A 22,526-nucleotide genomic window follows, 5' to 3' on the forward strand; every position below is an offset into this window, starting at 1 on the left:
AACGAACACCACATGATCCATGTATGTGCTAATGTAGTTTGCAACTTATTTTTTGCCATGGCATCATGAATTGATCTTCAAAACTTAAGGTAACTACCCAACCTCCATGAATTCAAAAGGTAGCAAAAACATAGCATAACTCATAAAAAAACGAATAAGTCATCAGCGGAAACATTAAAAAGCGTAGCTTACTAAAAAAAAAGTTTCTGGTCTTTTTATTAACTATTACATTTTTACTACAATTAATAATTAAATAAAATACCTAGAGGAAATGCATTATAATAATATAAATGAACATTTTAGTTTAAAATTAGACTTCCAGTGATAGACCAATTCATCTGTTCTTTTAAATATATATATGTATGTATATATAAATTCAAAAAAATTTACAAAAAAATAAGGTGTTCATTTAACAATATTGGAAGTAAAATAAAAATGATAGAATTAACAAAAATGTTAAAAGAATTGACAATAATACTAAGAAAGCGTTAAAAGTTATAATAAAAATTACAGTAATAAAAATTTCCAAAGCTATAGCTTATCTGAGAGACGATGATGCTTTCTAAAAATTTTCACAATATGTTTTAAATTCTTCAAGTGACGTTCTGATTCAGAGGGTATGAACTTCACTATATCAGAGGCAAAGTCCAATAGCTTTCCATAGACTCTTAGTTTTTTTATATTAAAGACAAAATATCTTGCTGTGGCATCTATTAAAATTTCTCTAAAATCTTCTACTCTGATCGGCGCTCTGAAAGTGAGTTTTTTGCCAATATATACCTTGGAACTTAAAAGTCCATAGTACAGTTCCTTACTTTCTGGAGGTGAAGTTTTTGTCACGGATAATCCAAAAAAGAATAATGGTCGACAGATAAATTTACTTCGTATTTATGAAAGCCTTCATATTTACAGCAAATAGTCTAAGTATTTCCAAACGGGGGCACTCAGCGAATGCCTGGATAACTGAGTTATACATTTTCCCACAGTCTTTACACGGTTCAAAGAAGGAGATACATCCTGCCGAGATCTGTAACTGAGCCTTAAATTTACGACTGTCCAAGATTCCACATGTGGATCTTAATATTCTTTTGATACAGATTGGTGGGAGTTTTAGTAGTATTATATATTCTTTGGACAACTTAATTGGTTCGTCTTATGTAATTTATCCTAATTTAAGTTTCACTGACTAATGTACTCGGGCTTGGTTCCACTTCGAGTATCTCATTAACGGACACAGTAACTTCCCCTTTAAAAAAATATTGTCTGAGAAAGCGTCATGGACAGAGATAATATTTTTCTCCACCGCTTCCTACTCGAAAAATGCTGAATCTTCTTGAGCCTTGAAGAAGTATTTCTTTTTATAATTTTGGTAGATGATATCCACAGTGGAACTCCAGTCGTACACTGGAGAACCTCGCCATAGAATTATTTTCGCTATAGTCAGTGATTCTGATATATCCCCACTAATATTATTGTTTGATAAATTTGTACCCAACCCAATCTACTTAAGATTTCCATTCAGAATCTTGACTTTTTTTTTTAGATCAATGAACATATTTTTAACATTTCTGGCACAACTTTTTGCAACAAAACAAGGCCTCCACTTAGTTACTTCTTCGGTCATTTGAGAGCAGGGATATATCTACGGTGAATTTTTTTTTTAACAAAGACTTTTCTTCATTTAAAATTAATTCCCCCTATTTTGTATTTGATCCCGCCTTATATAAAACTAAAGAAACTACCTGGGTATTGTAAAGGTTAATAGGTTTTTGAGATTCAAATGTCTCGAATCATGCATTTTTATCAAAATGTGTCCATTCAATTTGGACCAATTTTGGTCGGAAACTCCATTTTTGTTCCATTATAATACAAGTATTGAAGCTCTTTCATTAATAAAACAGCCCCCCCCACATGCAGTTATTCCAAAGGCATCCATGAACTAAATAGAAAAATGGAAGAATTCTTCGTGTTTACTGTGAGACAAGCTCTGACATGAAAAATAGCGAAAAACTTCAATATAATTTCAGTCCTCTTTTTTAGTTGTTGTTTTTAGTTTGCCTCAACCATTAAAGTAATATCATCAGCATAAAGGTTGATAACATAATTTTGTTGTCCAAAACTTACTTCAAAATCCCTATATTTACTTAGAATTGTTTCCATAAGTTCGTTAATAGCAGCTATGAAGAGTAGCGGTGACACAAGGCAGCCCTGACGACAACTTCTCATTATTTTGATCGCCTTTCCTTCCATATTACATAACGTGACAGTCGATGTCCCATTATAAAATAAAGTTCTTATTGAATTAAAATATTTTTTTGGAAGAAGTTTTTTTACAGCTCTCATGACATGTCAATGTTGTATAGAGTCAAAAGCTTTGCAAAAGTCAACAGCGATCAAGGCTCTATATGATGCTCTTTTAGACACTGATTCAATTGCAAATTGGATATTCCATGAAATATCTGATATAGTCCTTTCTTTAAAAAAAAAACCTTTTGCTCAATAACAAGCTTCGCGTTCAAAATAGGCTCAATCTGTTTAGATAATACACCTGCTAGAATCTTATATGCAACGTTTAATGTTGTAATTGGACTCCAATGGTTCAAATCGGTACCGTTGCCCTTTGTCAGTAATAAGACTATTCTGACTCTAGTAAGGGGCTTTCGTAACCGTCCTGATTTTTCCATGTATTTTCCCAAAAGGAAGAGATAGGGACCTATTTTTTGTCCTTTTTGCCGAAACAAAAATCTTTCTGCTAATACCATCTGGTCCACTGGCCTTATCTGCCTTGAAATGTTGGTTTCTATATTTGATTATATTGTCCTCCGAAAACACGCTAAAATTCCAAATTACCCTTCTTCTTGGGAAGTTATTACGCCTCCCTCCAAGTGTTCTCTCAAAATTATCATGAAAGTATCGTAAAATATCTTCGTTCCTCTCCAGAACTTTTCCGCCCGAATGTATTTTTTCCACTCAAGGTAAAGAGAAAATATTCCTGTCTGTCAGGTATTTTAACTGCTGGCTATGATTGTTTTCAACTTTGATTTTTTCCCTGGTCTCTGCCTCTGCAATTTCAGAGACTCTATTAAGATTTATTACTTCCGATGTTAATATAAAAGGAGAAAAAAAAACATGTTATTTAAGTTTACATTAAGTTCATTTCATTCCTCTTTTTTTTAATGAATTTACACGAAGTTAATCTGATTATTCGTGTGAGACTCATAGATACAGCATACGACGAGTCATACAAATTGAAGTGGTCTTTCAGCCGTCGCCATAGTATTTGATGAAATATCTTGTCGAGTATTACACATAGCGGGACTTTAAATTCATATCTGGTTTTCGGGTGTAGAAAATCTATTACCATTAACTTGTGATCTGAAGAGGGTTCGGGACAACACTACAAACATATTTTTTTTTTACAAGAGGTCCAATTTTTTTCGTACAACTTCAAAAGGAATGACTACGATATATCCAAACAAACCCTTCCATTTATGGTCAGGGCAAATAAATTATTTAGTAATACTGAACTATATAAATATAATTTTATAATATTATTAAATTAACAATATGATAAAAATACGAAAAATAACTCTTTCGAACATATACGTCCATACAAACAAAAAAAAAATATCAAAAAAAAAGGTATATATTAGAGATGAAAACAAGGAAAGAGTATAGGATTGTTTTTCCTAAAATCAGCCAAAAAAAGTTAATTGCTTTCATTGCTTTTATACTACAATTTATTACAATTTCCTAAAATCAGCCAAAAAAGTTAATTGCTTTCATTGCTTTTATTCTACAATTTACTTTCGATAAATATTTCAATTATCCTTCTTTAAGGATAGGTAATTAAGGTTAATTATTATGAAGAGTATTTTTCTAAACAATTGGAACTCCGAAATTTAAAAGGAGGTGCTTCTTTATATGCCAAAAATAACATATATCTGAGTTTAAGGAATCAAACTTTAAAGACTCCATCTACCCCAAATCTCAAATCCATTGGCCAATTTTGTGAATTTGTGTCTTTTTATGATGTGAGTTAATTGAATACAAGAAAGAGGACTAGAGTCCATAGTTTGAAGACGTGCGACTCAATTTGATTCTCACAATAAAAGACTTGAGACTTGGCATGGACTAAATAGTTAACATTAGCGATTCCACATGTACTCAAAAACTTGTTATACTAAACTCAATAAAAGCCTAAGCTCTATCCACCCTATACTATAAATTAATTATGGACATGAAATGGGCTCCAAAAAAATATGAGTACTTGATTAAAATATTGGAGGAGTTGGACTTGTTGAATTCTATTAAAGAAGAGGATTATTTTTTCTCCGCAAATCTTACAAATTAATAGTGAATCTTTAATCTAGCTTATTTTCTTGCTTTTTTGAAATATAAATCTACTGATTTACAACATCTTCACTGTCATTGAAACTTTCATCGTGTAATTACAGTATATATTACTTAGAAAGGAGGATCGCATTGCTGAAAGATTGGGAATATCAGAAGTAGATGCCTTACACTTCGAAATAAAAGTTGTTAATCTATTAGATTCAGATAAATTTTAGTTCAGATTATAATATATTACTAATTTCACAATAGTTAGAAAAGTATTTGGGCTCAATTTTAACAGTAAATAGTTAACAAATTTGGTTTCATTTTATAAAATAAAAATGTTCTTACTTTTTTATTCATTGTTGTGATAACATATTACACCAAGAAAGACAATTAGCTACTTACCTTAGTGCGATAGAATATAATTAATGTGATTAATCAAATGCCTTAAAAAAGTTCCCCTACACCTGGATTGTAATTTATAAGATCTCCATCAATCCATTGTTCCTAGAAGTTCAGGTTTTCCATTTAGGTATCCTAGCCACAGGCCTTCTGATCCTCTCTTCGACTTCATGTACAAGAGATCTCGCATCTTTGTCCCTCACTCGGTGGATCTCTTCTCCTTTAGTGGAAGGATCCTTCATTGTGCAAATGTTACTTCCCATCAAAGTCTGTGATAGCGAATTCTGACCTCGTGAATCATTGCCTCTATGTTCAAGAATACATAAACTCCTCCAGATCTTCTACGGAATCATCGTATACTTACATAAGAACTAAGGAGTTCGTGAATAGTTAAATTTTTATTTGAATATCCTAGCAACCTTACTTTTGACTTGATCTTCAGGGATCTCGTGCTTTTGAGGAAGGTTTTTGACACTCTCATATCCACTTAAGCATAAATATCCATGATAGTGACTTCCAATCCCTTAGATCATCGACTCAAGAATGTATCAGCAGCTCCGGAAATTATATAGAATCGTTGTATACTTCTATAAGAACTGATAAATTTGATATAGAGGAAGAATAATCAAATAAAAACCTAGTGAGATATAGAAGAAGTTTCTTCCTCCAGCTACTTCATTGAAACTCCTTAATCTATTCCTACTAAAGTCAACTCTACTTTAAAAAATTCCTTGATCGATTTAAGTCTTTAATATATATAACAAGCAAATTATTCATATCTAACACATTTATAAGTGTTCTCAATTCTATTTATAAGGCTGATTTCTTCCTATACAGTTATTACAAACAATTACACATTCAGTATATTTCACTTCGCTAATAATTATTACTTCAATTTGAGTGTCTCTTATTTCATTGAAAAAGTGGATGGCGATATTAGACTCCCAATGTCATTGCTAAAGATATGGATGGAAAGTAGGGCTATTTTTCGTATTCAAAAGGTGACCATTGCATTTTCATGATTAGTCTATTGGAACTTTCTGGCAGTCTCCAAATGATTTGAATAAAAAGCATGATTATTGTAAAATTGGATTTATTTTTGTTCAAAAGACACTAAAATGAACGATAAGACCATGAATTATATTAATCATAAATAAATTATGTCAATAATTCTCAAGTTTAGGATCCTTATCATTGAGATTGATGTATCAATACCAATTTTTGTATAATCTTAAATTATAATGCAAAGATAACCGTCAAATAGGACCCTAAAAGTTATATTTGTTTCAATGTTGAAATAAATAAGTTATTTAATTGTACTTATAAGCTTGCTACTTCGTTTTTATAGCTTTTCAAATTTTTTCCTTTAAAACTTATCGATTTCATAATTGATCTAAAGAGGCTAAAGCTCGTATAAAATAAAACTTATTTGTAATAATGAAAAAAATATTTTTATTGAATAGTTTCTAAGGGAATTTTAATACCAGCCATTAAGTTATATTTATAATACTTTGTAAAGAGTAAAATAATAAATGTGGATAATAATAAATAAGGGTATATTGATTCAATTTCCATAATGTATTTACTCTTATTTTAATTATGATGTTATAGATCAGGTATATTTAGACAACCATAGACAAAGTAACGTGAATAGGAATGTATTAATTTGGCTGAGTAGTTTAGTCTTCAAGGGGTTTTCTAGTAGAAGGAAAATATTTTAAAACCACAAGCTGGTCATATCGGAAGTTACATTTCCGTCTTTCATTGCAATTCTTCCTCTTCTGTGATGAATATAAATTTATTGGCAGTAATAATTTTCAGTTTGGTATGTCCGATATAAACTTAGAGCGTGTAGATTGAGCAAAACGCCAGATGAATATCAAAAACTTATAGTGCTGAAGTACGAAGGAAGAAAATAATGAATAAACTTGATCAAATGTCTGAAATTTTTAGACGATGACTTTCCTTTTCACTTTTGACCAAATTTGGCATTATAGCCAAATTTTGGAAAACGTTACTATTTTTTTAACTGTTATATAACAGATTGACTAGACTTAGCTTGAGATTGAGTGCTTCTGATCCTCTTTCCAACTTTAGGTTCTGTTCAAGGGATCTTGCCTCTTTGTGTCTCACTCGGTGGATCTCATCTCCTTTAATTTATTTCAAGATAAGTATTGGTCGTTTTAAAAACTTAACGAATTAATTAACTCATCTTTTTTAGTTTTTAATCTGCCTTAAAAGACAAAGAATGATGATTTTACAACCAATTTGAAGTGTGATATGTAGAAGACAGACTTTACATATCCTATAATTAGCATATTTATTTCTATAAAAAATGTTTCATAAATCTTGTATATGTATAATTTATATTTGTCAATAAGTATATGTTGAATCTTTTTTTTTTAAACTTAATATTAATAACTTCTATATTGTAACATTAGTAATTATTAATAAGTTCCCGTAAACGGTTATTATAACCCTGTTGTATGATGTACTTATATATAAGTATATAGAAATTCAAGAAACCAAACTATATGATGGGTATCTATCTCATGTAACGTTCATTTGCCAAGAATTCCTAGATTACTTATCATCCAAATTTAGACAATAATGTTAAATAAGTTCAAACCTCAGAATCTGTTTCTGTTTTTTTTTTTTTTTTTATTCTGACCAAGGTCCGACTACCAAAAATAAGAAAGAGCTCATATCGCTTTGGATCAGGATCTTTCAAAAGAAAGAATGAAGTCTATTTATGAATATCACATTGTCACGTAGTTGAGGAAATTGACCAATATTTTTTTCCCCAAAAGTCAAGATAAGTTTGTTTGAGAAATTATAACTTTGTGGCTCCTTAATAACGATAACGACAAGACTACAAACAGAATCCATCAAAAAGATTTTTCATGAAATTTATAGAAACCTAAATACTAAGTTTATCAGAGGCTCTGATCTCTTGTATAATGGAAGGAAATATCGATATGTTTCTATTTTGATTTAAATTCTTAAATACAAAGTCGTTTGTTCGAATAATTAATTAATCCACCATAAATCACCCATGACCTTAATCAAATGAAATCAAAGAGTTTTCCTAGACTCGTATAACTACTAAAAGGACTTCTTATGTCAACCTATGTATTTCCGAAAAATACGTGCACTCTCCATGTATATGGTGCTCCCTGGATGGATGTAAGGAGGAGCGACGAAAATAATCCTTTAATTCTCCGAGAAGAATCATCAACCATATGATCACTACCCCATCTTAATACTTTAGAAAGTAGAGAACTTAAACACTTCACGCCTTACAACTACGGAATACCCAGTATTTTATTTTCTATCATCCCATTGGTGACTGATGTTTTACCCCACGTTAGAGTAAACTAATTCTTACAATGATTAATGCCTTACTCTTTAAGAAACGAAATAACTGCAAAAGTGTTATGAATAAGGCCTTCAATTTATTATAAGGTAAGTTTCAAATAAATTGAGGGGTGAACGGAGCGAAAAAGTGTACAAAATAGAACACAGAGTTAACTGAACTATTAAAAAGAAAGATAAAAGTATTATAATAAACCAGATAATAGAAGCATTAACAGTGACTATGAAGAAATGAGGAGATACCTAAGGAGAGTGGACTGGACAGGTCTTCTTGGGTCTCTACTGAATGTCTATTTTTGAAGATATATGGTCAGTATTCAATAATGTTCTATCATCACTTTTGTACTCAGATGAAGTACTAAACGATCCAACAGACACTAATTTTTTGAATCTCCTCTAGGAATGTAAAAACCCTCTATTCATATATCAAGGACCAAAAATGGGACTATTGAGTCATTAAGGAACACTGATGGAATAGTGATCAATGATGAGTAGGAAATTGCAGACTTTTTCAATTTGTACTTCGCATCAGTATATCCACATGTATGCCCTGTCCCTCTCCCTTCAGTATTGAAAGACAACAATGCTGGGCTTATAAATCATTCAGAGCGGTTCTTCACTGAAGATGAAGTTCTAATTATTAATCCCTCTCCGTTCATCCTCATCCCCTAAACTTGACGACATTTTTAAGAACGTAGGGACGTTCTAAAAAAATTGGTTCACACTCTGTCTCTTCTTTAAACGATGATATTTAACAAATGGATTAGAAAATTGCATAAAACATTCCCAATTTAAAAAAAAACGATAAAACGAATCCCTACAACTATCATTCGATATCACTAAATATTCATGTGGGGAGGCTGATGGAAAGACTAATTAATAAACGGATTCATGATTTTCTGGGGTCAAATAGTTTATTCTCAACAAGAAAAAACAAATATTTCACAACAAACTTAAATCTTTTTGTTAGGAAGGTTGATGCTCATATGGAATGTGTTGTTTTATATTTGATTTTAGCAAAGCATTCGGCTAGGTTCCTCACGAGAAAGTTCTGATTAAGCTTAATAGAATAAGGATTATTGTACGTTTCCTGCGCTGGATTAAATCATAGTTCCAACACAAGACTGGAAGTGTCGTAATATACTCTGCGAGGTCCTTCATCTCACGACTTACCTACTCTGTTCCACAGGGCAGTGTTCTGGGCCCTCCTCTGTTTGCAATCTATATTAACAATGTAGTCCTTAACCTTCAAAATGTTTGTACACCTTTACCTTGATGACACCAAGATAATTTGTTACAATGTAGATGAAGCCTGTGAAGTTTCAAATAATGCATTTCTGGTAGCAAAACTTGGAAGCTATCTATTAATACAGAAAAAAGCTCTGCAGTATTGTTCAAAAGAAAACAATTTTTTTTTTCAACGAATGACATCAAGAATGCTAATAAAGTACTACGAGTCATTAAGAGGACTTTCAAACTGTGCAACTCCTTTATATTAGAAATAATGAAAATGAAAAATGTTAGATGGACTTTATTAAAAACAAATTTTAGGATATTAAAGTGTATAACTGCATTTTTCTTTTCTTTTTGTTTTGTTTTAATTATTATTATTACATCTTGTTTCTTCCTCTCTTGTTTATTATATGATATAATTGTATTTACTTGTGTTATAATGATATGGTTCAAAACTTTGAGGAACACTGGTTTGAACATTAAATTGTTCAAACCTTTATAATTTCATCCGTGTTTCTAATTTCCATACGGCTTTTTAACGGTTTGTTTTTTGCTTGAAGGGAGAGAAATCATATGAAAATGATTGAAATTAATGAAAAAGGAGAGGTTTTGGCAAAAGGTCCTCAAAAAATATAATGAACTATTTCCTTACAGATGGACTGAAGAATAATAATAATCAAAATGGAAAAATTTATTTACGAAAGTATTTCAGTAAGGACCTGCCGTGAATGATAGAATCCTAAACTATAAATACTAATTAACGAGCTTTAATGTTGTTTGAACAAAGTAAGTACATTCAAATATTTCTGTATTCTACCTCCATCTTTTAAAATCCCCTTATCCCGGACAATCATGAAATCTTTGTAAAAATAATAGACAATTTATATCGTACTATTGTTTCTTTCTCCTTGATATGTAGTACAGTGCTTTCATTGATGCTGTAATGACAAGCCAAGTCGGCAAAGGGTTTCCCACTCTTCAACATTTCAAGAAAATTTGCCTTTTCTTGGAGGTGTCATAATTAGTAATAAAAATTATTTGTATTTTTGGCATATTAAAAAAAGAAAACGAAGATCAACATGGTAACCGACAATTTGTTTTGGAGGAGAGCAGCATATCTGGCATGACTCTTCAGAAGATCAGCTATAATCAGCTGTAACAAGGGAGGAGGGAGAGAAAGAAATACAAAAGGTCGATCCTCAATTCAACTCTTGTTGATCCAAAATGTGTCTTGCTTGTAGGACTGAAAATAGCATGATAAATAAAATTTTGGAAAACACAAATATTACTAAAGTGGCATTTACTTTTAAAATTAATAATTGCGATTTTTTTATAGTTGGTAATCTGAAGAGTATTTTTTTAAATATGATTATGGAACAGGGAGCAACTTTTTGTAGTTGTAATTGAAAAAGATGTTTTTTTTTTATTTTCCAAACATGTTATAATTATTATTTAGTTCTTGAAGGGATAACATATAAGTATGAAGTGCACTCATGAATGGAAGATAGCAATAATGAGGAGCTGTTGTGGAGTTATAAGTAAGTCTCTGTTGGACTTGTAAAATTGAAAAAAAAATGATTTGTCGGTATTCTAAAAAAAAAGACAAAAATTAACGTGATCACAGAGACGATATCAATAATATTTTGTAGGAAAACATCTTTGGTGTCTGCAAGTAGCCATGAGATGAAGGAAATACACAAAAAAAACCACTCCAGATCTAACAATCATATAATCTGGAATGACTTCTCATTTCTACTCCAAGTCAAACAAGAACTTATACTTAGAACTCCGCAACATGTCTTCAGTTTTGTTTTCGTCTTTAAGGCAATAGTAATTACTTAATACTTATGTTATCTCCTTAATATTAAAATTCTAATGAAAACAGCTTTAGAAAATAAAAAAACATTTTTAGGTTGCCACTTCAAAAATTCCCTCCGTATTCCATTGTGACATTTTAATCATCTATAGTTAAAAGCATAAGTCTTAGTTGTCCTTAACAATCGAATTGAGGATCAACATCGAAGTAATTCCTGTCTTTCCTTGCTATATAGGGAATGGAATACGGAATTTCCTTTCTCTCATGCCTGCTTCCAGCTATTCTAATGAAACGTCATGAAAGCTTCTTTTTTAATATTTATCCTTAATACTATTTATTTTACAGAGAGTGTTTATGTGATGTCATAATTTTTTATGCCAGCCATTTTGGTGGCTTAAAAACAAAGTTTTATAACAATAAAAAACCTTTTTTCATTAATCAATAATAGTGAACAGCTGCATTTCAAAATCAAACCAACCAGTAAGAGGATTTTTATAATGGAAAACGGAAAGTACCGAATGAAGAATGCTGAATGCTCAATTAGTATTCCTAGTGACGATATAATTAATTATTTTGATCTCTATGAGATTTTTTCAAAATGTTGCATCTCTATTTTTTTTAAATACTTTTCAATCTTCAAGTTCGAATAAGACATTGAATATATCCCTAAAGCATACTCAAGTTAAAAACTGAAGGCAAACGAAACTGTCCTTCCACCCATTTTCACCTCTATACTTCTTTCTTTATTATGCTAACTAGAGGTGTAAAAAATATGTACTAGAAAGCGGAAGCGGGTTTTTTTTTTGGTTGGCAATCTGGACATAATTTTTTATTTTCCAAAGATGATATTATTGTCATTTGATTCTTTAAACACAAAACATATAATTAATAACTAATGCGTTTGCCCATTAAAGACGGAGAGTAACAATGTGGGTTTGTACGGGAGTTGCAAGTGTAAGTCCTTGTTGAAATCGGAGTAGAACTGAGTATAGACAACGGAATAATTCTAGCTTATATGTCCTTGACATATAATACAAAAGAAAAATTTGCTTATCAAAAATGTCGAAAGGAAATACTCGAGTTTAAACTTCAATTTCGCCGGCTCAAAAGAGTTTTATAGCTCGACAAGAAAAGAGAGATCTAATGCATCTCAGGGAGTGAAAGATTTCCTTCATGAAAAAGGTAATGCTAGAAGAAGAGTTAACTTTTTGGGGGAGGGGGGTTATTGTCCTGGAAATGTTTAACACAGGAAGACTTTCTTCTATTAACCATATTTCTGAAGGCATACAAGTTTCTCTGGGGTAGAAAAATGGTTTGTCTTTCTGCTCCATCTCTCTTTCAAGTTAGAATAAAGAAATAAAAGTTGACTTAGGATTTTTGTGGAATGGAATTGAAGTTATAAAAATACAGTACTAGCGTTTAAAGACAATTACAATTTTGATCAGACCGTTTTATCTTTCGATGAAGATAAAATTTATCAAACAATTTAGTACAATTATACATTCAACCAAGTCTTTGATCCATTCAAAAAGTTGTAAGTTAAATGTGTGTGTAAATTATTTTTCCCCTGGAAGTAGCTCATATATTTGGGCTTTGAGCAACCGATGCTAAAATAAATTTTATTTCCAGACATCATAGAAATCGAGAAAAACAGTGAGAAAGAGAAACAGATAGTAAGCGATATGGATCCCACTAATCACAGGCCTTGGACGGAGTTGGGAATATCAAAGAATAAATCCTATTTTACTCATCCATGTAAATAATCAATATATTTGTAAAAAATTTACTATAATGTAAAATTTTAATTTTCTTGAGAAGATTTTGATCGAAAAAATGTTATATGACAATATCCTCCCCATCTAATCAAACTTGTTATAAAAAAAATTACTTTCAAGTAGATTTCGACTACTGAACAGGGAAATTTTGGATAAAGAATTGTTTTAAAAAGTACTTGCACCGCAATCTGGAGAAGTTATAAATTCATAAATAAAAGCTCTTTCAAATTAATTACCGAGGAAATGTTCCCCAACGTGTCTACATTGCAACCTAACTACTTAATTTTGAAGTTTCAATAAACTTCATTAACCCGAATTGAAGAACAAAATTAATTTACCCTGACGCAGATACGATGGCGAAAAACTAAAATATAGTTATGGCGGTGTTTGTTTTCATGAACAATTATATGTAAGTACAATGTGGAAGTCGTGAAAAAAATTGGGAAATTACGCAAATTAAGTGCTCACCAATATATTTGGCCTTTGCAAAATTGAATTACAATGACAACAAGTGCCGTGATACAATTTTTTTCATATGTCAAAGATAATTATAGAGTTGAATTTATAATTATTTCTCGCTGAACTCGAGACTCTCTAGATTTTTTTTTGATTTTTTTTTTTTGCAGTTGAGTCAACTAAGTTGCCCCAATAACTATCCAACTTCTATATATGGACTCAATCGAAAAAGTATACTTATGCTTGAGTGACAAGTCGCATTCACTGTCCCATCTGCTCTAGTTCAATGTAGCAATAAACAAGAAGCTGGGACTACATTAAACAAATCCAACTGATTTGATTATATTGAAGACTGGCAATTCGTTACAGCTGTGATGGTTCATACGTCCAAGGTCAAAAATATAGTATGAATCTTGTGTTGCTTCAACACCTAAGGATTATCTTCCTGAGTGTATTAAAAACCAAGCATAAAAGGCTTAAGACATTGAAGACGATAATATGGGCAGGGATTTATTTATTTATGTGGCTAGATTGCCTACTAATTTAAGTATATCCTCATTGATCTGAAAGAAACTAGTAACTTGAATCCGTCAGTCATATCTCTCTCTGGTTTCAAAGTGTATCTAAAGGTGAATTTAAGTAAACACAGAGTACCGAGTAAAAGCTTTAAAGAATATGATTATATTTTTTTAAATTTTATATTGAGATGGAGTTCGATGAGATAAATATTTTATTCAAAAGCTTAATCATCATCTTCAAAAATGTAACAAATCAGAAAGTGAAATTGTACTTCCCTCAGACGTGATGAAAAAGTTTGCTAGTTTAAGAACTTTAAAGTATTGAAAAAAAGAAAAAATTAGGATACATTTAAAAATAGACCATTAAAATCTCATCGTAATGTAAAAAAAAATATCAGTATGATTAATTTATTTTTATTTATATAATTGTATATGTATCAAATTCAATAGTTTTTGTTAATAATAATTTGTCATTAGTAAGAATTTTGGACTTGTAAAATTTATGGGTATATTCATAAAAATTTGAACTAAGACTTATTTTGAATATTACATAATAAATACACAATTTCAAATAAATTTTAACAGATTCTATCCATTCCAAAAAAACTTAATTTAGACTCGAAAAACAGAATAGGATTGAATTAAAAATTTATTTTCAATACATACTACCATAACACCAATTTTTAAATTGAACGAATTGAAAAAGAATGTGTAGCTCTAAAATAACTATTAATTATAAAAATATTTCTGTGTTGGAAGAGAAGGAGAATAGTTAGTGATGAACAGATAGAAAGATAATGATATCCACCAGTATGTTAATAAAAAAAGAAACCGAATATTAACATGGTAACCTTGATAATTTGAATTTTTTTAGGAAGAGCAGCTTAGCTGTCTTGGGCAATAATTACTTTAAAGTAGATTGTATATTTTAGTCTTATTTCAACAATGAATTTTATCATAACTTCCCAACCACAAACACATTTTTGTCAAAATTATCATCAATAAAACCTACATTGTTTAATATAAGAAACCAAATATTAGGATATTTTTTTAAAATTATATTCGTATTTTTTCGTGATATTCATCATTCTTATTTTAAATCTTCTTCATATTCCATAAATAACTGCTCATTCTAAATAGTAAATACCAGGCTTGTAAGCGTTCCGTTCATTTTTTTTCTTTTTCTTTCATTCAGTATTCATCATTCAACCATTATTTTTGTTCCATTAAGCGCTCCAATCATAAGATATTACTAGGTTTGTACAGTATACCATACATACACTAGAGTGCTCGACAAATGAAGTTGTACAGTTTTTGAGGCACAAAAAAGTCGGATATCCCAAATGAGATGGCTAAATAAGATTGAACGGAGAAAAAAGAGAATGCTTACATGGATGTTTGGGGCACCAAATCTTTTTTGTCTATTCTGTTAAAATGTCTATGAGAATCATACAAAAAAAAATCATTCCCATGAGATAAATATGTAAATTATATTCTTGGAATGTATTTTTTTTCTTTTTCTTTCATTCAGTATTCATCATTCAACCATTATTTTTGTTCCAAGAATTTCAATAAAACAGCACAAATTTATTAAACATAAAGTGAATTAAATGAAATTTTCATGAATTACTAAGTACAGTATTGTGTAAAAGATATGTTTAAATACATGCAATAGAATGGTTTAAAATAAAATTTGAGAATATGAATATCTTCCCACGCTCTCTAGAAAATTAATGACAGTTCATGATAAAAAAGGAGAGGTTAAAAATTAAAACAAAGTGCTTTCATATTGCGTAGTAATAAGGATTGAAGGTGCTAATGTCGGGTTGAAATTGATGTAAGTCGCATAAATTGATTTTTGGAAACTTAACAAAATACTAGATAAATAAATTATTCGAAGGCCATTATAATATTTATTTCATCTATTATACTTTATTTGTGATTTTAAAGGCTATCTTAAGCTGAATTATTTTCAAACGAATGGTGCGATTAAAATAAAGCAACAGATTGAAAAAAAAATTAAACTGAGTAAAAAATTAAGAATTTATCTACGTTAAATATAAATTAAGTGAAATTGATTTCCATAATTTAAGTAATAAACATTTTTATTTCTTTTGAAAAAATATTCGTATTCCTATGGATTGTCAATGCCCTGGCACTTGAAAATGGAGCATCCGCGGCAGATGTAGATGAAATTAAGAAAAGTTTTTAAGATGACTTTGTGCTATAGAATTCTTGGCAAAGTCGAATTTTAAAATCTCTTACTGGTATAGCAAATGGTAAGAAGTTCACTGCACAATTTCAAATATCCTCAGGATGTATTTATTTCAATTATCGCTGTAAAGACTGTGGTAAGCTATTTAACTCTGTGGTTCATGCTTTTAGTAATTGTCAGGCTCTACAGATACTGAGAGTTTGTTTTGTTTAATTTGAAGGGAGTTACAGAAAATGTGGTATCTCAAATTCTATTATTTGGATTATCGAGTAGAAAATTTAATGCTCTAGAAAAGACCAAAGTAATAGAGTATGACATTTTAAATTGCAAAGCTCTTATCATGGAGAAACCGATACATTTGAAGCCCTATAAACGTAAGATAGTTAAGAGTAATTCTCATTGCTGTAGCTGCTCGCTTGAAAGTTAAAATTCCAGATGATAACATCTCAACTTGGAAGCTTGCTGGAGATCTAATGAAATTTCATTCTTTATTCTCAGCAAAATATTTTATGGTTTTGTGTACGATCATTCACAATTTTAAAAATTTCAATTTTTTTAGTTCGAAATAGTTATTAGAATATTTTCGTTATTCTAGTTGTTTTCTGTTAATTTTATAGTTGTGTTTTGAACTTTTAAAAACTTGTTCTTGGTATATTAGTTAGTAATTCTTTTAAACGTGTGAATTGGAGTGCATTTATGTATTTTGTTGTTCTGTTTTTCTAGGAAAGTAATTTTAAACAAAAATATTTAAACTTTTCTAGATGAATAAAGAAAAGAAAAAAAACATCTATATTAAATTCTACATTAAATATAAATGAAGTCAAATTGATTTCCCTATTTAAATAATGAAAATCCAGCATTTCTACGAGAATCCCCAAAACACTTCTATACTTCCACGCACACTTCCTGCAAAAAATTTCCTCTCCGTAAATCGGAATTATGTAACATACCTACAATCTGTCAATATCTAATGTACTTTTTCTCTTCTCCTTATCTTTATAAATATGAAGGAAAAATTGGTATGATGAATTCTGATTAAAATTTATCTAGTTTTTTCAGTACAAACTTGGTCCTTAATTGGCACCAACATTTTGTATCGTTATTAATTTGTCGTAATTAATACATAGCAACAGGAAACGATTGTCTTAAATAATGGGAAAAATTATTTTCAACATGAGGTTAATAAAAAAATGTAGATTTACAAGTCATTCATAGTTGAAAATAGACAATGGAGGATTGAGAATCTAGACTGAGAAAAATTGAAGCAGTGTCTTGGTTCTATTGAATCAGATCCGATTCTTACGCTTTAAGAATTGGAATCGCTCAGACCGAAATGACAGGTGCTATAATAATTAAGCCGTTTTTATAGAAAAATTGCTAGCAATTTTTTTATGGGATTTGTTTTACAAAAATGAAAAAATAAATTAATAGGAAATACCAAAATAAAAATCATAAATAAACATTCCAGTTTAAAATTATCCCCCCTCAATTATAGCCGATTATCCCATTAGTATTCCTTTGCACCAAAAAATACCAAAAATAATTTTAATAAAAAATGTAAAAACATTGAGAGGGCTAAAAATAGCACGTAATGATTAAAATTACTGTCTAAAATCGAAAATACACATACAAACGAGTAACGTATACAACTCAGCCAAACTAAACAACTAAATTTTATAAAACAACATTCATAATAATAATATGAAAAGATCCTAAAGACGTTGCTTATATCATTCATTACTTCTTCGGAATCTATCTATTATAGTTTTTAGTTTATGATAATATCTAACTGACCAAGAAGGAAAATTTGGAACCAAATCTGAGGCGAAGTCCCAAACCAACTAATACACAAGAAAAAAGCTGCATATCTTGCTGCAGATCAGGGACATCTGCAAAGAATGGGTTAAATGGGCTATAGCCCACCCAAATTAAGAATTTCTTTATTTTTGCTAGATTTGTTTTTCTAACAAAATATTTAATCTCTCTGAATAGCTGTGCATTTTTGAATTTTTTTTTTTTGAAATTTTGGTTTTCTAAAAACCTAATATTTGAAATTTAATTTTTCAAGTTTTTTTTTTTTTTTTTAATTTAGTTTTTGTGGAAATAGATATGGATATTTGTAATCTTTTCCAAAAAATTTAATTTTCAAAGTTTCAAAAAAATATAACTTTTTGTTAATAGCTATGAATTTTTTAAAATTATTTCCAAAAAAATCTTAAGAACAATCCCTCCCCACTCTATAACCCTATATAAAAAAAAATAACACATTAAAAATCGATTTTTTTAAATTAATAAATTTAAAAAAGTTAATTTTCGCCATATTTCAGACATCTTTGGTAACTAACAGGTAGAATCAGGTAAACTGGGCTTTTGTGTATCAACTAAAAATTTAATTAAGTTATATTTGCGACAAAATAATTTTTTTTTAAACCAAAATGCTCCCCCTCCCCCCCTTCCCAAAAAAGAAGCAAAAATACAAGAAACAGCAAGTTTTTCCATATATTAAAAATATAAAGAGGGTACAAAAAATTAAAATTAGATATATTTTCATAGGTATGTTAAAAAATCTAATTTTTTTTTTAATTTTTTAATATTATTACGTAATTTCAGCTGAAGAACTTTACGATACCAAGGATTACTTTATTTTTTTGGATATAGATGGATTAATTGAAAATTTAATTGGTAAAAAAAATAAAACTTTATAATACACGCAATCATCACATATTCTATGATAACACTGGAGAACAAAAAATTTCTACCAATAAAATGAATCCAAAAATTTAATTTTTCCTTGAGCACAAAATCCAAAACGGATCTCAGTTTTTCTTTCAGTTGTCTGAATTCAGAAATATCAAGGATTATAGTAATTTGGGACTATTATAGTTCAGAGTCATTTTTCATCGATAAAACAATCAGCAAATTGAAGTAAGATTAATAAAACTGATGTAAAAGTGTTTTTATGATTAGAAAAATGTTTGATTGATTCTGCATCTTGTTGTTACCTGTGTAGTTTGTTTGTTTAGCGTATTTGAACACTAGATGGTGCAGAAAATTTTAAAATTTCATAATAAACATAACAACGCAACTTTTTAATATTAAAAATATTAATAAATTTACCTTGAATATTCTGGTTTGGATAATAAATTTATTATGATTAAATTTTGTCATTGACTAAATAAAAAACTAAAATTTAATTAAGATATATTTAAATATTCGTCCGACAGACTAGAGATGCTCGGATGCCGAACGATATCATTAATATCGGGACAAGAATTTGATGAAAAAAAGTAATTTTACCTCACAAAGTTTATAATTTTTTGGACAGTGATTGAAGTCTACGTTAAAAAAAATTATATTGAAAATAAAGTATTCAAATCAAAGATATTCAAGGTGTTAAATAATGATAATAATTCATTCAATTATAAAAACTAGTTTAAAAATGAATCCTATATTCGAACTACTTAATCTACATATGAACAATCTTGTGGTCTCGCCTTCTACATTTTTACATAACTACATTTATTAGTAAAATGTTTATTAATAATTTAAAAAAATTTTATGGCTACGAATAAATAGTTTTGTCATATACAACTCTTATAAGCAATTTAGAAAATTTAATTTTAAATAGCTCTATTACATTCGAAATTTACTTTTTAAATTTGTGTTTCAAAAAATTTATTTTCGTAAACTTCAGCACATTTCCGGTTAAGTACGGGCAGAATTCGGTAAACTATCAAGTGGCATAATTTCATAAAATTATATACTTAAATAAACATTATTGCACTTGTTAAATTTTATTTCAAAAGCACAAAATATGAAACAAAATATATGACGTCATCTATATGAAAAAAAATTCAATCGAAAGTGTGAAGTCATACTATGAGGAAATGTCTTGGTATGTTATATCTTTTTAATCATCATTTAAAATTGTTATTTCCAATTGTATTTTATATATTTATGTTAGATATATTTATTAATTTATAATTTGAATCATAATTTATAACCTTTTTAATTTAATAAAAGGTTGCATTGTAATATAAATAGTAAAATAAACGTAAACAGATAGGACTGAGTATAGGATGTGACATCTACCTATATAAACATAAAATTCAAAAGAACAAGTGACGTCATTTTTATAGGAGGTATGAGAAGAAAATTCAATTTTCGGCTTAAAAAAAAGAGGAATAACTCTGTGCGTCTACAACAAATAGAAGTCATGTTAGTGTCAAAAAAATTGTTCACTCAATATAAATTGTAGGAACCTATTTAAAGCCCTTGATTAATTTATTTTTGATTTTTGGTAACCTATCTATTTATAAACATAACTTTCAATAAAACATGTGAAATCACATTTTGAAGATGTATGATAATTTTTCTTAAAGTTTTGACTCGGTAATAGTGTAATAATTCAGAGTTTCTCCAACAATATATGTGATTGTGTACCAAAATAATTCTACACTCAACATAACTCAAAGTAACCTATTTACCGGTCTTGATCTAGTTATTTTTTGATTTTTTGTGACGTATCTAATTATAGTTTATATAAAAGTACATCATATTATTTTAATATTATCTCAAGAAATAAATGAATCATGATAATAGAAGTCGGACATAACTTTTTTTTCTGATTAATTACGTGTATTATTAAAGAAAACTTGAAAGAATATTAGATATATATGTACTTTTAGAAAATAACTATCGGTTTTTCTATTAAAAAAATAACTATTTCAAAGTATGTTAGAAATAAATTTGAAATGTGTTAACAATTGACTCATACTTTTACCTAAAAACACTACCGTTAAATTAAATCCACCTATTACTTAGTTTTATTTAAAAAAAATAATAAACAATAGTGTTTGTTGGCTCTATCATCATCTACATATAATTTCAAATCTTGTTTTATTGTATCACATCGTAATGATATATTTAAATTTCTATAAAAAATAATAGAGCACAAATGGAGAAGTTGTTGAGACTTCTTAATTAGTGAAGTTGTACTATAAAAAGAGGATAACATTATTACCATGAATTATTGTTGTCTTTGTGTCCAACAACTGAAAAACCGAACATTATTCTAGAATTCCCCTGATAAACAACTTTGGATTGCAAATCCAGATTGAAGCATAACACATTTCCAACAACAAAGAAAAAAGGAATAATAAACATAGTATATAAAAAACACATCATAACATTATTAACATATAAAAGTTATGAACAAGAACGAGTATTCCTCCACTTAATGATAAACCATTACTAAAAAGAAAGTAAATGTATGTATGTATTTTTTTACATGTGTGTGACTTAGCGAGCGCGTTTACTTCTAATTTACTCGTCACTTCATTCTCATGTATAATATTTTTGAAAGTTTACATCACAGGTAATATTTTATATGTAATATAATTAATAATTTAATCTGTCGTATGGATAAGTTATATTATTGAAGGAAAATAATTCGCTACCCGTATCCCTGCGTAGGGATATTTTATCTTTACTTTTTCTTTAATAAGTAGGAATGTTAATTGTGACGGAACCTCGTAAGGTAAAAATACGTTTTGAATTTGACTATATGAGTGAAGAGTTTGAATTGTGTTCTCGGTAGTTCTGGGTTATCGTTTTACTTTATTTAGATGGACATTTTGGACGGAACATTCGTATATATATGAATCTGCATCCACCCATTGTTCCAATGAATTCCTATATTTTCATTTTAATTTAATAGAATATCCTAGCAGTGCGCCTCTAACTTTTAACATGATGTTTAGGATATCGTCCCTTTGACAAGGATCTTTCGCTGACTCATTAGCTATAATCTCCATTAATGGAAGCTTTATTCATTGTGGAGATACACTTTAACATAAAGTCCAATGACTTCTAATCTTGTAGATCATCAACTCAAGAATATATCAACCGCTCCAGATCTTATATTGTAATTTGTATATTCTTATGAGAATTGATGAGTAATGAATTGGATATAGAGTTAGAATAATAAAATAAAAACTCAGTGAGAAATAGAGAGAGTTATCATCTTCCAGCTACTTCATTGAAACTTCTTAATCCATTCATCCGAGAGTCAACTATATTTCGTATTCTACCCTAAGAAAACTCTTTGATCGATTTGAGTCCTTCTTATACAAAAAAAAAACCTCTTGAACATATTAATTAGTTAATATTAATTCCGTGTATAAGGTTAAATTCGTCATATTCAGTACTTACGGACAATTACACATCTAGTACACTTCAATTCTCCCTTCTAGTTCCCTAATAGTTATTACATCCATTAGTCAGTCTCTTTTGTCATTGAAAAAAGTGGAATACGATATTAGACTCTCAAGGTCATAACTAAACAAACAGATGGAATGTAGGACACTTTTTTGCATTCAGGAAGGTGACCATTGTAT

General features: G+C 29.4%; 1 protein-coding gene across 2 annotated transcripts in view; it reads right to left on the reverse strand.

Annotated features, from left to right (window-relative positions):
* LOC121126945 (integrin alpha-PS2) overlaps window positions 1-21,450 on the reverse strand; it is a 78,940-nt gene extending 57,490 nt beyond the window's left edge. The window contains exon 1 of one of the 2 annotated variants that reach the window (XM_071892022.1): window positions 21,152-21,450. In XM_071892022.1, coding sequence (XP_071748123.1) covers window positions 21,152-21,315 — 164 coding nt within the window. In that variant the 5' untranslated portion in view covers window positions 21,316-21,450. The remainder of the gene's footprint in view (window positions 1-21,151) is intronic. The other variant, XM_071892024.1, reaches the window with a different exon arrangement.
* Window positions 21,451-22,526: the final 1,076 nt, after the last annotated feature.

Source organism: Lepeophtheirus salmonis, chromosome 12, assembly GCF_016086655.4.
Source record: "Lepeophtheirus salmonis chromosome 12, UVic_Lsal_1.4, whole genome shotgun sequence".
In the NCBI taxonomy this organism is placed as follows: domain Eukaryota; kingdom Metazoa; phylum Arthropoda; class Copepoda; order Siphonostomatoida; family Caligidae; genus Lepeophtheirus; species Lepeophtheirus salmonis.